General features: G+C 39.3%; 1 protein-coding gene across 12 annotated transcripts in view; it reads left to right on the plus strand.

Annotated features, from left to right (window-relative positions):
* Positions 1 to 15,491, plus strand: part of SPECC1 (sperm antigen with calponin homology and coiled-coil domains 1) — a 280,506-nt gene that overhangs the window by 180,861 nt on the left and 84,154 nt on the right. For 11 of the 12 annotated variants that reach the window (XM_081270147.1, XM_081270146.1, XM_081270145.1 and 8 more), the window contains 3 exons: positions 3,551 to 3,758; positions 7,165 to 7,238; positions 7,608 to 7,786. In XM_081270147.1, coding sequence (XP_081126273.1) covers positions 3,551 to 3,758; positions 7,165 to 7,238; positions 7,608 to 7,786 — 461 coding nt within the window. Of the gene's footprint in view, positions 1 to 3,550; positions 3,759 to 7,164; positions 7,239 to 7,607; positions 7,787 to 12,676; positions 14,067 to 15,491 lie in introns of those variants that run through there. The other variant, XM_081270144.1, reaches the window with a different exon arrangement.

Raw genomic sequence — 15,491 nt, forward strand, 5'->3', positions numbered from 1 at the left:
TATATTTGTATAATTATTATTTATTATTATTATTAGGTACTGAGGATTGTACCCAGGAGCACTTTTTTTTTTAAATTTTGAGACTGGATCTTACTAAGTTGCTTAGGGCCTCTGTAAGTTAGTAAGTTGCTAAGGGGCTGGGGATGTGGCTCAAGCGGTAGCGCGCTCGCCTGGCATGCGTGCGGCCCGGGTTCGATCCTCAGCACCACATACAAACAAAGATGTTGTGTCTGCTGAGAACTAAAAAAATAAGTAAATAAATAAATTTAAAAAAAAATTAAGTTGCTAAGGCTGGCCTTGAATTTGTGATCCTCCTGCCTCAGCCTCCTGTTCTTTCTTTCTTCCTTTTTTTTTTTTTTTCCAGTATCTTTCTGGAATACACTGTTAAATTGAGAGAATTACTCCCAAATCAAGAATTGATCAGTGCATTTGAAACAGTAGCTGATTTATATAGATTTACTGACCTGGCAGTCCACACTGTACCCATCACTATGCCATGTCACCACTCTTTGATGCCCATGATTATGATGAGCCAACACATGAGAAATAGAGGGACACGGGAGTCTATAAAGGGTCCAGCAGCCTTGGTTGCACTCAGACCTTCCTTGAGAGCTTGTTTTTGGAGGTTCTAGCAGGGGAGCGCAGCTACTCGTATACCCTTGACCGAAGATGGGTCCTCCTCTATCGGGGAAGGTCGTCCTCTTCGACCGAGCGCGCAGCTTCGGGAGGGACGCACATGGAGCGGTGAGGGAGGAAGGGGACACCCGCCTAGCCAGCCAGATCAGCCGAATCAACCCTGGCGATCAGTGGGGTGACAGATGTCGCAGCCAGATCGCCCTCACATCCTCAGACCTTCCTTGGTGTGCTCAGTCTTTGGGTTCCGTTGCTCAACTGACTCACAGACATCCCAGACAATTTCATGCATATTTCTAGAACTCAGATAACATTCCTCTGCCTGACTCTTCCCAACAAAGGCTGCCTTCCCTTACTGCTCTCCAGATCCCTTCAGACTTTAGCCTTCTGTATTTAAAATGTTGTGGCTGCTTCTCCTTGAAATTGTCTTCTGTTTCACAAAATAGCTATTGTTAAGATCATGAGACTTCTGGCTTTTTCAACAAATTGAGATTTTCTTGGTTGAATGGACCTATATTATTATTCATATTGTATACCTCAGCTCATTATAAGATAAAGAGTGGCTCTTATTAAGTGCTTACTATGTATCAGGTACTGTGATAAACTTTCTGAGTACATTACTTCTTGAACCATCCCATTGTTCAGGCAGAGGGATTAAAAAGATAAAAGGTTTGATATGGTAGATTTAAAACCTGGTAGTCCAGCTCCCAGAGTCTGGAGCTGGAACCATTTTAATGAACATCAGCTTTCAAATATTTTGACCACAAACTGCAGTGATATATTCTATGTCACAGTCCAGAGCCACACATTTTTACAATTGAAATACAAGTTTCAGGGGGCTGGGGATGTGGCTCAAGCGGTAGCGCGCTCGCCTGGCATGCGTGCGGCCAGGGTTCGATCCTCAGCACCACATACAAACAAAGATGTTGTGTCCGCCGAAAACTGAAAAATAAATTTTGAAATTCTCTCTCTCTCTTTCTCTCTCACTGTCTTTAAAAAAGAAAAAGAAAAGAAAAAAAGAAATAACAAGTTTCACAGAGCAATGCTGACCCTTAGCACAGGTAGTATACTTTGGCAGTGTTGGTTCTCTTATTAGTTTTCTTACTTCTTGTTACCTACCCACTTCCTCCTTCCTTCCATTCTTCCATCCATTCATCCACAGCTTCCCAAGTGAAAAACACTGCAGGATTGCCCTTCACTGTTTGTTCATTCATTCATCAACTACATTTTTTTTTTTTGGTGGGAGAGTGCTGGGGATTGAACCCAGGGCCTTGTGCATGTAAGGCAAGCACTCTACCAACTGAGCTGTATCCCCCTATTGCTTCCTCTGTGTCTGACCTTTAGGCACAGGGGATACAGTGGTGAATACAGCAGATGAAGTCCTTATCCCCATAGAGTTCACAGCCAGAAGGTTTTGCACATGAAATGCAGTTGGAAAAAAATTGCAGATGAAGTCCCTGAAACCCCTCCCCCCAAAAAAGCTACCTGGGAAGAAATCTATGGGTATCAAGTTTAGATCACTCCCCTAAATATACAGCTATGTAATAATACCCATTAAAGGACTTTAGAAAAGGGTCAATGGTGTTTATTGCCATGTTGTTCAAAATAATGAATTAATCAATATTTTCAGACGGGGAATAATAATATGTAGTAATTAAAGTAATGACCCAATGAGATGTGTAGCAATATGGATTCCTCTCCAAAACCCAGTTAAAAAACAAGTTACAAGCCTTGCATGGAGAAAGCCTTGAGTTCAATCCCCAGCACCAAAAACAAAATAAAAAGAAAAAAAACAAGTTATAAGAACATAAGAATTGTATAGTACAAGACAAAAGCATATTACTTATTATATACCTCAGTATAATATTGTACATGAAAAAAACATAATATATCATTTGTGTAAAAGTTTTTAAATATCCAGGACAATACTACGCATTATCATGGGGACATATATTTATTATAAAAGTGGAAAACCCTTCAAAGTATGATCACACATCAATTTGGGGATAATGCTTATCACTCTTGGAGGTGGGAGAGAAGGTTGACGTGTTAACAAATATTAATAAAGTAAAAGATTTAGCAAATGTGGCAAAACTCAACTATTGTTAAGTGTATCTGGGTGAATGGTTATTTCATTATTTGGAGTGCTTTTTCTGTGTTAATTATTACAACTTGTAATAATTAAAAACAGATGATGGGGCTGGGGATGTGGCTCAAGCGGCAGCGCGCTCGCCTGGCATGCGTGCAGCCCGGGTTCAATCCTCAGCACCACATACCAACAAAGATGTTGTGTCCGCCGAGAACTAAAAAATAAATATTAAAAATTCTCTCTCTCTCTCTCTCTCTCTCCTCTCTCTTTAAAAAAAAAAAAAACAGATGAAATTACTTTTATGTGCTACTCCTCTGTTTATGGGGCATGCACATTTCTATGTTCTGTGCTGTCTATCACACTTGTGTTTTATTTTCTCCAAAGAAAAGCTGCAACAAGTATCTTAGGGTTGAGATTTGGGGGATTTGCAGATTGGTCAGGTTTCAGGAGCATTGTTTGTGTCTCACCAGCAGAGGGCGCTGCTCCATAGCAGATAGAAGATGGGGCAGCCACACCGGGCATCCCATCCCTCCTACCAGGGTAGCACCAGCGCCTCTCACAAAAACAGTGTTCTACCCTGGTGTGGGAAAGACATTTATTTTAAGTACATGTAGCTTTCCTTCTGTTTGTGAAAAGGGGCACAAAATGCAGCCATTTGGATACACACGTATTCCTGAACATTCACAGCCTTGTCTGTTTCTCAGACTAAGAACGCAAGAAACATTACATGCCAAGAGCATCCTTTGCTGTTGCACGAGCCAGCCTTTCTGCTACTTTTTGGTGAACTTCTTTGCTATTACACTAACTGGGGAACCTTCTCTGTTCTAGATGGAAAAAGATTATTCTTACCTGAAGGAGATCTGTGATCATCAAGCAGAACAGCTGAGCAGAACCAGCCTAAAACTGCAAGAGAAAGCATCAGAGAGTGATGCAGAGATAAAAGACATGAAAGAAACCATATTCGAATTGGAAGATCAGGTGGAACAGCACCGGGCTGTCAAGTTACACAATAATCAACTCATTAGTGAGCTGGAAAGTAAGTGATGTCACATCCAGGTGAAACATGGAATGGGCCTGAGTAGGATGCTAAAGAAACTGGTATTCACAGGTGACTGTGAAACAGTTTTTAAGAATGTGTGTGTCTGGGGTCTAAGAAGAGTCTTTTGACTACTCTGTAATCTCTAAAGAATAATGGCACTTAAAAGAAATAATCATTAATCTCTTAAATTAAGTCAGAAAGTAAGTGACAGAAGAGATTGTTAACCATGAGTCAGTAGACAAAACAACTACGAGAAGGAGCATGTGTATTTCAAATGTTAGGTACCAGTATGTGTCGTGAGGCAGAGCCATGCTGCTACCTCTGTCTTGAGACAGATACATGTGACATATTCTACCACTTAGTCTGTTTTGAGTTTAGCTGTGACTGTGTTCACATGGACTTTTTCTACAGATAGTCCCAGTGTAGGAGAGGGTCATTCAAAATGAACTGTTTACTACACACATCAAGTACAGACAATGTGCTGTCTTTTGGATCTGATGGATAGAGGTTCAGAGTGGCGTGAACAATGTGTGCCTTTGGTCTGAGGGAGAAAACAATTCCAACATGTGTCCCGTTGACAGTAGGATATCAGATAACAGATGTTGGCCACTTCTTACTATAGAGACATCAAAATATGATTTATTTATAAGCTCATTGTTTGCTTTGACTAGGGAAATATTTTTAAAAGATTAAACATTGCCTGCTTTGTTCAAATAAGTTTTATAAAATTATCACATCTAATGTGTCTTGCTTTTACAACAAAAGAATTATGTAGAGAGCTTTTAACACTAACACATTACTAAAAATAGCTTAGTTACCTGAGAAGTTCCCCAATATGTACGATTAATCCTCATTATTCACAGATTCTGTGTTCATGAATTCACCTACTAACTAAAACTTATTTGTAATCCCAAATCGATGCTTTCATGGTTATTTTTGGAAATTCACAGAGAGGTGAAAAATTAGAGTCATCTTACCACTTACATTTCCTACTGAGATCAAAAACTCTGTCTTCTTATCTCAGTTCTCATACTGTATACTAGTGTCCTTTTTACAGTCTACCAATGCCATGTTTTTAGTATTTTTGTGCTTGTTTTTGGTGATTTTGCTGTTTAAAATGCACCCCTCTATCACAGTGCAATACTGAAGTGCCTTCTGCTGACCCTAAGTATAAGAAAGCTGTGATAGGGCCGGGCATGTGGCACACGCCTGTAATCCCAGCAGCTCGAGAGGCTGAGGCAGGAAGATCTCAAGTTCAAAGCCAGCCTCAGCAAAAGTGGGGAGCTAAGCAACTTAGTGAGACCCTGTCTCTAAATAAAGTACAAAATAGGGGTGGGGATGTGGCTCAGTGGTTGAGTGCTCTGAGTTCAATCCCCAGGACCAAAAAGAAAAGAAAGCTGTGATACACCTTGATGGAGAGTCATGTGTGTCAGATAAACTTGTTTCAGGACTGAGTTTTGAGCCACTGGCATGAGTTCAATGTTAATGAGTCAACAACCCAGTGCACTTAGAGAAAGAAAGAAGAACTTCTTCAATCTGCTCATAAGACTGCTCTGGAAAGTGCTAAAGTAACACATATAGTGCAAGATGACACTATGGAGAAGATAGAAAAGGAATAAATTTATGGATTTGTGAGATGGAGGCCAAAAGGAAGTATAGCAGGCAGCATTATTGCAATGTCAAAAACCAAAGAAATTTACTTTATATGGCTCAGGATCAGGAAAATGATCAGTCCTCATTGCACACCCAGAAGGTGTGAGAGAAGTTAAACTTGTGAGCCAGAAAGGTTCTTCATGCTACAGAAGATTTAAAAAATATCTTTCCCCGTGTCACAAAGAAAGCAAAGAGCATGTTTTTAACACGTTTAACATATTCATTTGGCAGACAAACCTATGTAATGCAAACAGTGTTTCAGTTAATGAAAGATGTTGTGACCAGAGGCTTATAGGAACCTAACTCTGTTTTTCCCCTATGAGCAGAGATTCAGTCCTTGCTAGTTGAGTGAGCTTGGCAACTTTATGTAGCTACCACAAATAATGAGAATTGACTGCGGTCTACGCCTGTGTGATAGTACCTGTTCCATTCCTCCTTAGACATGATGAACTGTAGAGTCTTGGCTCTCAGTATCACCCAGGCTCAACAGTGGTACTAGGATACAATTAAAGACTATTTCTAAAGAGCACTGCCCTTGAAAAAAGTAAAGTCAAAGGAGATGAGTTCTGTTTTGTTTGGGTTTTGTTTTTGTGGCATATTGCTATTGAGAAAATGGTTGTATTGTCTTTAAATTCAGTCCAGACACAACCAAAAAAACCAGTGTATAATTAGTGTCCACAGCAAAATCTATCCAAGACTGAAAAATAACATGGAGCATCTTTTAAGGGCTTTTAAACTTCTGTTAGGAATATTAAGGTATTATTAAGATATATTTTTGTTAGGAGAACCAGGCACACTCAATTCCAGCCCTAATCACTCTTTCCCATAAGAGTCTTGAGAGAAACAGGCAGAACAAGAAAAAGAAGTGAAGAAGGATTTTCTTACTCAGGCATTGATCCCGAACACAGATTCTTAGGCTCCACTGCTGGAATAGGATGTGACCATAAAGATTTGTTCTTTAACCTTCTCCAGTGATTCTGATTCATATCCTTAATAGATAAATGCTGCTCTAGAAGAGAGAAACCATTCAGGAACTTTACCTTGGTGACTGACATGATGAGAACACTTAAATGGCTCTGATAGCCTCATGGAGCAAATTGGAGACTTGGAGAACCAGTGAGGAAAGTTGTTCTTAATTTGGGAGAGGTGATCAAGCTGTTAGAATATCCCTGGGCCCAGATTCTGTCTGTGCTCAGAGATTCTGGAGCCCATAGGTCTAGAGCTGGTGTCTTACAAATCTGTGCTTTTGAAAAGTGCCGCATGTGATTCTGAGGTTTAACTACGATTAAGAACTGCTACTCTAGAAATGCATTTCAGATTCACAGGAGTAATAACCAGTTACATCCTCTATTATACAAAAGCCCTCTACCTTTCAGTGATAAAGACTATTCAGGACAATTGTGTGCAAATAGCAGGGAAGATCCCAACACAAGTGTGTAAGTGTGAATAGCTATTGAAGTCTTCTCTTATAATGCCACATGGTGGTACTTCTGGTGGTATATCCTAAAAAAAACAAAAACAAAATACAAACAAACAAACAAAAAAACCCACTACTTATTTCCCAAATTATCCCAATCCCTGTCTTTGAAGAACCTTCTGCTGCTAGCTCCCCATCCACAGGGTGCTAAAAACTGAATTTATAGTGGAAGGGATGGATTTGCCTTATTGTGACCTGTGGCGCTGTCCCTCTGCTTCCTGCTTACTTTCTCTCACAACTTTTTCAACTCCTGTCTCAATCACTTGCTTCTAGGCAATGTGATCAAATTGGAGGAACAGAAGTCAGACTTGGAAAGGCAGCTGAAGACCCTGACAAAGCAGATAAAGGTGAGTGTGGGTTACAGCTGTGAACTGGGAACCTTCTCCACTGTCTCACTATAAATGGTTCCCAGGGTTTGGAAACATTAGGAAAATACCAGTTGCCCTTTCTAAGTCTGCTTTCTCACCGAACATTTTAACAACTTGAGCCTTCCTGTTGGCAGGAAGTAAAATTAAATCAATTGTTCAGTTTTAGGATGGAGAATTCTGTGACTTGAGGAAGGAATATCCATCTGTGCCTCTTCTTAGTAGGGAGACAATATGAATGCAGGGCCTCCCTGTGTTCTTCCTTGGTGATTGATATGGTGAGTCTAGGCCCCTGCCTGCATGTTTGCCCCAGCAGGCATTTCTCACAGGTGTGGGCTCTGGCATTTTCAGGAGGAGACAGAAGAATGGAGGCGGTTCCAGGCAGACCTGCAGACTGCAGTGGTTGTGGCCAATGACATCAAGTGCGAGGCCCAGCAGGAACTGCGCTCTGTTAAGAGGAGGCTGCTGGAAGAGGAAGAGAAGAACGCCAGGCTACAAAAGGAGCTGGGGGACATGCAGGGCCATAGCAGGTGGGTCATGGGGTGGAGCCCCACCTCCGCGAGTCTGATGAGCCCCTGAACAGTGCTTTGGCTTCTCACTTAATCACTGTGCATGAGGCTGTGTTATAGAGACAAAAGCTTTTGTGTCTCTCTGTGCCAGGTTCTATGATGTCTTTTCTTTGATCAGTCTACCATTAACCATGCCACTTCCCTACTTGGAACCTTCCAAATCTAGGCTCAAGTCACTGCTCTCATGGGCTATTTCAAATAAGGCCTGACATAACCCACTCTATTAAAAAGGATAAGTTAGCGTGGAAAACAAAAGATCTTGCAGATTCATGACTTCCCCTTCTGATGTGTTAGCACAAAGGCCCTATTGAACAGGTGTTTAAGAGGAAGGTATTCCTAAGGTGAGCTTAAAACTAATTATTATTTAAAATTTAAAGGGAGGGGGACATAGATAAAATTATAAGCAATATTTTAGACTTTGACTAATAAGATGTTATCTTTCCCCAATCAGGAGTCACTGTCCTTAACTTTGAATATTAGGAAACTATTTTTGAGTTTTTAGATATCTTTCAAATGTAAAATATAGTCTTATAAAATCAGATTTAGTGGGTTCTGAGTTTTGATGTGTACAGTTTACCCTAATCTTGTTTTTCCAGGATCAGAAGTGTTGTTTGTTGGCTTGTTTCTGCACCTTGAGGTCTGATGTTCTGTGATCATGAGTGTCATGACATTGGAAAGAGTGGATTTCTTCTCAGAATTCAGTTCTATCATAAATTTCTATCATAGAATCATAAAATTCTATCATAAAACCTGCTCCAGTAAATCCCTGCTCCTTTGTTTATGATTTTTTTTTATTAAGTGGCCTCTAGAGAAGGAATAATGTGTCCAGTTTCACACTTCAGTCTTGAAAAAACCAGAATCATTATTTCCCAGTCACCGTCTTCCCTCTAGCCACAGACATGATTTTACAGGAAGGCAGGAGATTTCCCAGCGTTCCCTGCTGAAAGGACTACAGGGTCATTCTAGTTTGCTTTTGCGTCTGCCTTCATCTGTCTTGCTTCCATAATGTCCGTCTTTGGAAGAAGAACTAAGTCATAGCTTTTGTTACTTCCTATCTATGTTATTTTAAAGATAAATGGTAAAAGACAAACCCTGAGTTTTCATGGTGTTCCTAAATAGGTTATTGTATGAGATATTGAATTTCTTCCATAGATTCTAAGATACAGGCTTTAGCTCTACATAATAGGTAATCTCTGTGTGTCCAGACAGCCCAAGGCTTCATACACTCTGCATCTTCACATTTAAAGTTACTTTTTCTTTTAAACACAGAATGTTTCTTTCTCCCCACCCACCTTTTTTTTTTGGTACCAGGAATTGAACCCAGGGTTGCTGAACAACTGAACCATATCCCTAACCCTTTTTGATTTTTTTTTTTCCTTTTTGATTTTTTATTTTGAGGTAGAGTCTTGCTAAGTTGCTTAGGGTCTCCTGAGTCATTGGGATTATAGGCATGTGCCACTATGCCCAGCTCCTATGATTTTTTTTTTCTTAAGCCTATCTTCCAAATCTAGCAATTTAATCACAAAATCACAATTTTATCACAAAACCTTTCAAAATTTTAGAATTGACACCAATCAGAACATTGCACATTACGGGAAACCATTGGCATCAGAATGTTTCTTGCCTGTCATTGCATTTAGCAGAACATCAGACAACTGCTGGTGATGGTTTCTTGTCTGATTTTTCACTTGTCTGGTAAGCTGCTCCCCTTAAGGAGTTGACTGTTTGCCGGGCTCAATGGTGTGCACCTGTAATCCTGACAGTTCAGGAGACTGAGGCAGGAGGATTGTGAATTCAAAGCCAGCCGCAGCAATGTAGTGAGGCACTAAGCAACTCAGCTGAGACCCTATCTCTAAATAAAATATTTTAAAAACTGCTGGGGATATGGCTCAGTGGTAAAATGCCTCTGGGTTCAATCCCTGATACATAATAATAATAATAATAGCAGCTGACCATTTCAAAGTTACTCACTGATGGCTCAGCTACCTCCTGCACCTACCATGGACAAGAATGGAAACCAACTAACTCATACCTCAAAGCTCCTGCAGCAACTTAGTGTTTCCATCTTGACTGAATAAGTGCTTGACACTTAATTTGACTTCGACAGTCATCTCATAAGAACTCAAAGGTCATTCTTGGCTCAGCCACAGTCACAGAACTTGCAGAACACCCTCTGATGAGGTCCTCCAAGCACAACTGAGAGAAGGTAAGAGCATCCCGAAAAGCACCTTGACTGTGACATGGGGTTAACTGGTTCGTATTCTCATTTTGAACAGATTGATATTCAAGGAGATTGTTAAGAGCTGGGCTGATAGGTGGGCAAATGAATGATGAGTCTAGATAGGAAAACAAATTAGCAATTGTTACCAAGAACTCAGTAACTAAAACAAAGTGGGATATTATTTAACTGATTAAAGATCTTCATTCCTGTTACATTTTCAGAGATATTTTTGTTTTATTTATCAATTTTTCGAGATGAGGTCTTGCTGTGTTGCCCAGGCTGGTCTCCAACTTGTGCATCCAGGGGGTCCTCCCTTCTTAGCCTCCTGAGTAGCTGGAACTACAAACTCCTGTCACCACAGCCAGCTGATGTTATTTATTTATTTATTTAATTTTAGAGTAAGAATAACTGATGTTAAGATTCATGGGAAATTAAGGCGGTGACATTCTTACACCAGTGTCCCCTTCCTAGACCTAGCTCCATCATATATAATAGTGTTTCAGGGTCCCTTTAAACCATGCTATTCTGAGACTGGTTGGTCAACTGGCCTTCCCGTAGTGGGAAAGTCAGAAATAAGTGCTAATAAACTCCATTTATTTGGTACAATCTTTGAACCTCAGTTCAAAAATCTCTGAATTTTAGCTGTGACTTGTGGGCCTGATTTTTCTGTCACAGAAATTTGAACAAACCTGAAAGCAGTCTGTGTTTTACTGAATATATAAATTAATGAATAAAAGGATAATGAAAAACTTTCTCAACCTTGGCTTTTCCCATTTTGAACAATTAAAAGAAAGGCATTGAAATGAAGACTTTCAACCGGGTGCGGTGGCCCACACCTGTAATCCCAGTGGCTTGGGAGGCTGAGACAAGAGGATCCTGAGTTCAAAGCCAGCCTCAGCAATGGCGAGGCGCTGGGCAACAAAATAGGGCTGGGGATGTGGCTCAGTGGTCAAGGGCCCCTGAGTTCAACTCCCGGTACCAAAAAAAAATGAAGACTTTCACTGAAATTAAAACACCAGATCTGGGGTTGGGGGTATAGCTCAGAGGTAGAGTGCCTGTCTACATTTGCAAGGCCTTGGGTTAGATTCCCAGCATGAGGGGGAGTGGGGTCATCAGATCTTCTTCCTAAAAAGTTGAGTTCTGAGGCCTGGCCGATACAAAGGGTACACATCATGATTCTATAGGCCACACACAGACTTTGTTAATGAAAGACATTGTTGATATGCAATACCTGATATGGGCTTCGTGAACAGTGGCAGAGAATGACCCATATGCATTTATTTCTCATTCTAAAAAAGTTAAAGCCATTATTTTTAGGATGGCTTACACGATTCATACTGTGTTTATCATGTAACACCAAGCAAGCATCTGTGGGAGATATCTTAAAAAGAAAGAGGTTATTGAAAACACTTAGAATTTGTTTCTAATTAAGGGCATTTGCTTCCATGATAGAATATCTCAGATCACATGTGTTTAGCCCGTACCACCCACTGATTCTCACATTGTCCCAGCTGAAGTGAGCAGTGTGGTGGCTTGTCTTGTGCAGACTCTGCTGGAATTGGCTTGTAACTTGCATGTGCACCTCCACGTCACGCCCTAACATCACTTGTGTGTACCTGTGCTGCCCTCTGTATTGTTCTTAGCATTCTAATGTTTCACAGCTGCTCAGCAAGTGTTCTGTAGCTACTGCTGAAGGGGAAGAATGGGAGCTGGAGGTATATATTCTTGGGAGCTAAGATGCAGTCTGTGAATCTAAATCCCTGGCCTTCATAGAGGGGGCCAGTTCCCATGGAATTCCTAAGCAATTACTGAACAGACCTCACCTTAGCTCCTACAGCTGTCACGACCACTGGCCTTTCATTTGACCCTTAATGTAAAAATTAGTCCTCTTGGTATCCTTTCACTCCAGGAAGCATGATCTCTTCATTTATATATTTCTTTCATAGTTTAAATTTACAGGTTTAACATTAAATATATAGCCTGTAATTGTACTTTTTTTTTTACTTTTTTGGCTGTGCTGAGGATTGAACCCAGGGCCTCATACATGCGAGGCAAATGCTGTACTGCTGACGTATATCCCCAGTCCTGGTCTAAGCCTAAAGGCCTACATCTGCCTCTCTGGTTCCTGATCCCCATTTTACAGATTCGTTTTGATATGACTCCCTTAAACCCTTAGGATTTTTAGTCTGTCATAATAATATATATATACATGATATATATATATATATATATATATATATATATATATGTGTGTGATATATATATATGACATATATCATATATATATTTAGCCTTGATAATAGAGGTAAGCATGAACCTCTCTATAAATGACAGTGGGGCAGGTGTTTCCCTGGACATCTCTGCTTCTCCAACATATTTCTTTGTTGGAGAAGTTCTGCTGGAAGGAGCCTGGTAATGGCATTTTGAAGTCTTTGACATTTTTCTGTCTGAAAACCTTTGACTTCCAAAAAATATTGTAATAGTGGGAGTGAAAGCTTATTGGCCCTATTGTGGGTATTTGCTTTTCTCTGTGGGACAGTATAGGCTGTTAATTCTTATGTTATAAACGAAGACCCCGTTGCCTTACGTCACTCCTTTACCAGCCTTCCCTTCCATTTCTATCTTCACAGCTCCATGGTCTCTGTCAGCTAGCAGAGCATTTGGTGGAAGAAAGACAGTCCAGCCCTTGCCATGATTGGAAACTACAGCCATTTCTATATGAAAGGGGGAGTCTGTAGAGGAGAAATTACTGCTTTATAAAGAACCCAGTTGTTTTGTGTACATTCATTGTTCCCCACAGAGTCATTGCAATCAAGTCTCTTTACTTTTTTCCTACATTCTGGAAGCAAATCATGCATGATCAAAGATAATCTTTTTGTCCCCCCCTCAGAAGATTCAGTGTTCTCTTTTTGGAAGAGTAAAATGAAGTTCAGAAAAAAACTTAAAAACAAGTCCTTTGAAAGAAATATTTTATATGCAACCGGAGTGTTCAGAAAGAATAACTGCGTAGCAAACTCCAAGTGTTGGTGAATGTATGGGTTCTCCTTTTGGAGTTTATTTTTATGCTGCCTTTTGGTATAGTATCTGATAATCTGAGAATTCACACTACCCAAGGCAAAATAAGAAGCCGTCTGCATGATGCCTTATTCTGAAGAAGTTAGAAAGTTCTGCTCCCTTTTATCAAGTCTTGATTCAGCCTTTCCAAGCTGGGGTCTCGCTTTATTACCTCATCTGAAATAAGCTACCACTAAGCTTTGGTCTATTTTCCAGAATCTTCATTGGGCTAAACATAAATAGATATTTGGTTGATAATAAAAGATGAAGTTAACCAGATAGGTATGCAGTAACAGTGCTAACTGAAAACTAATGAAGGACAACTTACAACAAAAGACTTGTGAATAAAACTTACCATGAAAACTTAAAAGATTTTTTAATGCAGAAGTGTACAATTCAGAGTTGGGAAGAACATTTGTAAATATCTTTACCTGATTCAGCAAAGTCCAGCAGGCAAAAGCCTACTACTGTACTTCTCATGTGAGGAGACGTTTACAGTGTATACAGTGTAGGGTTGTTAGCTGCATCATGCATGCTAAGGATAAGATAGGAGTTGTTATCTAATAAAGGAAAAATTAGGATCAAGAATGCTCTTTAAACTCAGGAAGATGTTTTGGGGAATCAAACTGGGGAGTACAGATTCACTAGAAATATTTAGTTTTGTGTGGGAAAGAAGAGACGTTAATGTCTTCTCTGTAAAAATAATTAAGATACTTGCTGAAATTGTCTAGTAGGATTGAAATTTTTATTCTAGGAGATATTTACCTCAGATTGAGAATTTTTAGAATGACTTAAAATTTACTTGCTGGGTGTTTTCAAATATAAACAACAGTAAATAAAAAAAACAATAAGAAAAATGCAACCTCAACTTAAAATGCACAATTGTGTTCACATGCATATTTTGATCTATCTTTACTCCAGGTACTGTTGAATATTTTTATATGTAAGAGTTTATGAAGTGCTAAATAAATATGTTATTATTTAGAAGAGTCTGTTGTTTGATTTTTAATCATTGATCATGTTTCTTCAGGACCTTTATGTTGCTTTAACTTTTTTCCTTAATATATTTTCAGAACTTTTTTCCCTCCATGCTGTGACTCAAATCCAGGGCCTTGTACATGCTAGGGAGTACTTTATCACTGAGCTTATCTCTAGATCCTAGTTTCAGAACTTTAAAGTAACTACAATTTGAAGTAGAAATAAGCTGGACTTGAAATATAAGTTGTAGAGAATAGGTTGAAATGGAATATGAATGTAACTTTTAATGATTTCATTGTTTGAAAAAGGAAACGTGAAAACATTTTTGCATAAAGTAATATTTAAAGCAAAACTCTAGAGTATCAGAAAATAGTAATACATAGAATTTGAAGTCTAAACTGAAATTTTAAAACTATTTGAAATTTAAAAACAATTAGATTGATGATTTAATAATTTGATTTTTTTCACCGGGTGTGGTGGCTCATAACTGTAATCCCAGCAGCTTGGGAGGCTGAGGCAGGAGGATGGAGAGTTCAAAGCCAGCCTCAGCAAAAGCAAGACACTAAGCAACTCAGTGAGACCCTGTCTCCTGTCTCTAAATACCTCTTCTTTCTTTCTTTTTTTTTAATGTGGTGCTGGGGATTGAACCCAGGGCCTTGTGCATGCAAGGCAAGCACTCTACCAACCGAGCTACATCCCCAGCCCTGTCTCTAAATAAAATACAAAATAGGGCTGGGGATGTGACTCAGTCGAGTACCCCTGAGCTCAATCTCCAGTACCAAAATAATGATAATAATAATAATAATATGATTTTTCTTAATTATGAAGTAATATGTGGGAATACTAATGATGAACTGGAGATATGTGAAGAAAAATAGTAATCCTTTTCCTTATTTTGTCTTCATCCTATAAGGTAATCAGTGTTAACAGTATGTGTATTTTTCTTTATCTTTCCCTTTACTCATATATCATATAAATGTACCAGTAGGGCTCATTTTTATATTTTTTATAAATTTGGAATTATATTCTATACAGTACCATGCACCTTCACATTTCAGTTGATGTGTCCTGGGCGGTATTGCAAATCTAAGTAATTTTAATAGCTGCATGGTATTCTACATGGATCTAAGAATATTCAAATGCTGAGATGCCAAGGTTACATTTTTGAATCTTTTTCCCCCCTCAAATAATGGTGTAACATAACCGTATATGGTTGTATCTTAATTTATTAATTTATTTACTTATTTACTTTTGATATTGGGAATTGAACCCAGGGCCTTAAGCATGCTAAACACACACTCTACCACTGAGATATACTCCCAGCCCCGTGCCCCCACCACCACCTTTTTTTTATAGGATGGGTTCCTAAAAATATGATTGCTGCATTAGAGAGTATTCATGTTTTTATTTTCA

This window comes from Spermophilus citellus, assembly GCF_964194105.1.
Source record: "Spermophilus citellus genome assembly, chromosome: 17".
Lineage (NCBI taxonomy): Eukaryota > Metazoa > Chordata > Mammalia > Rodentia > Sciuridae > Spermophilus > Spermophilus citellus.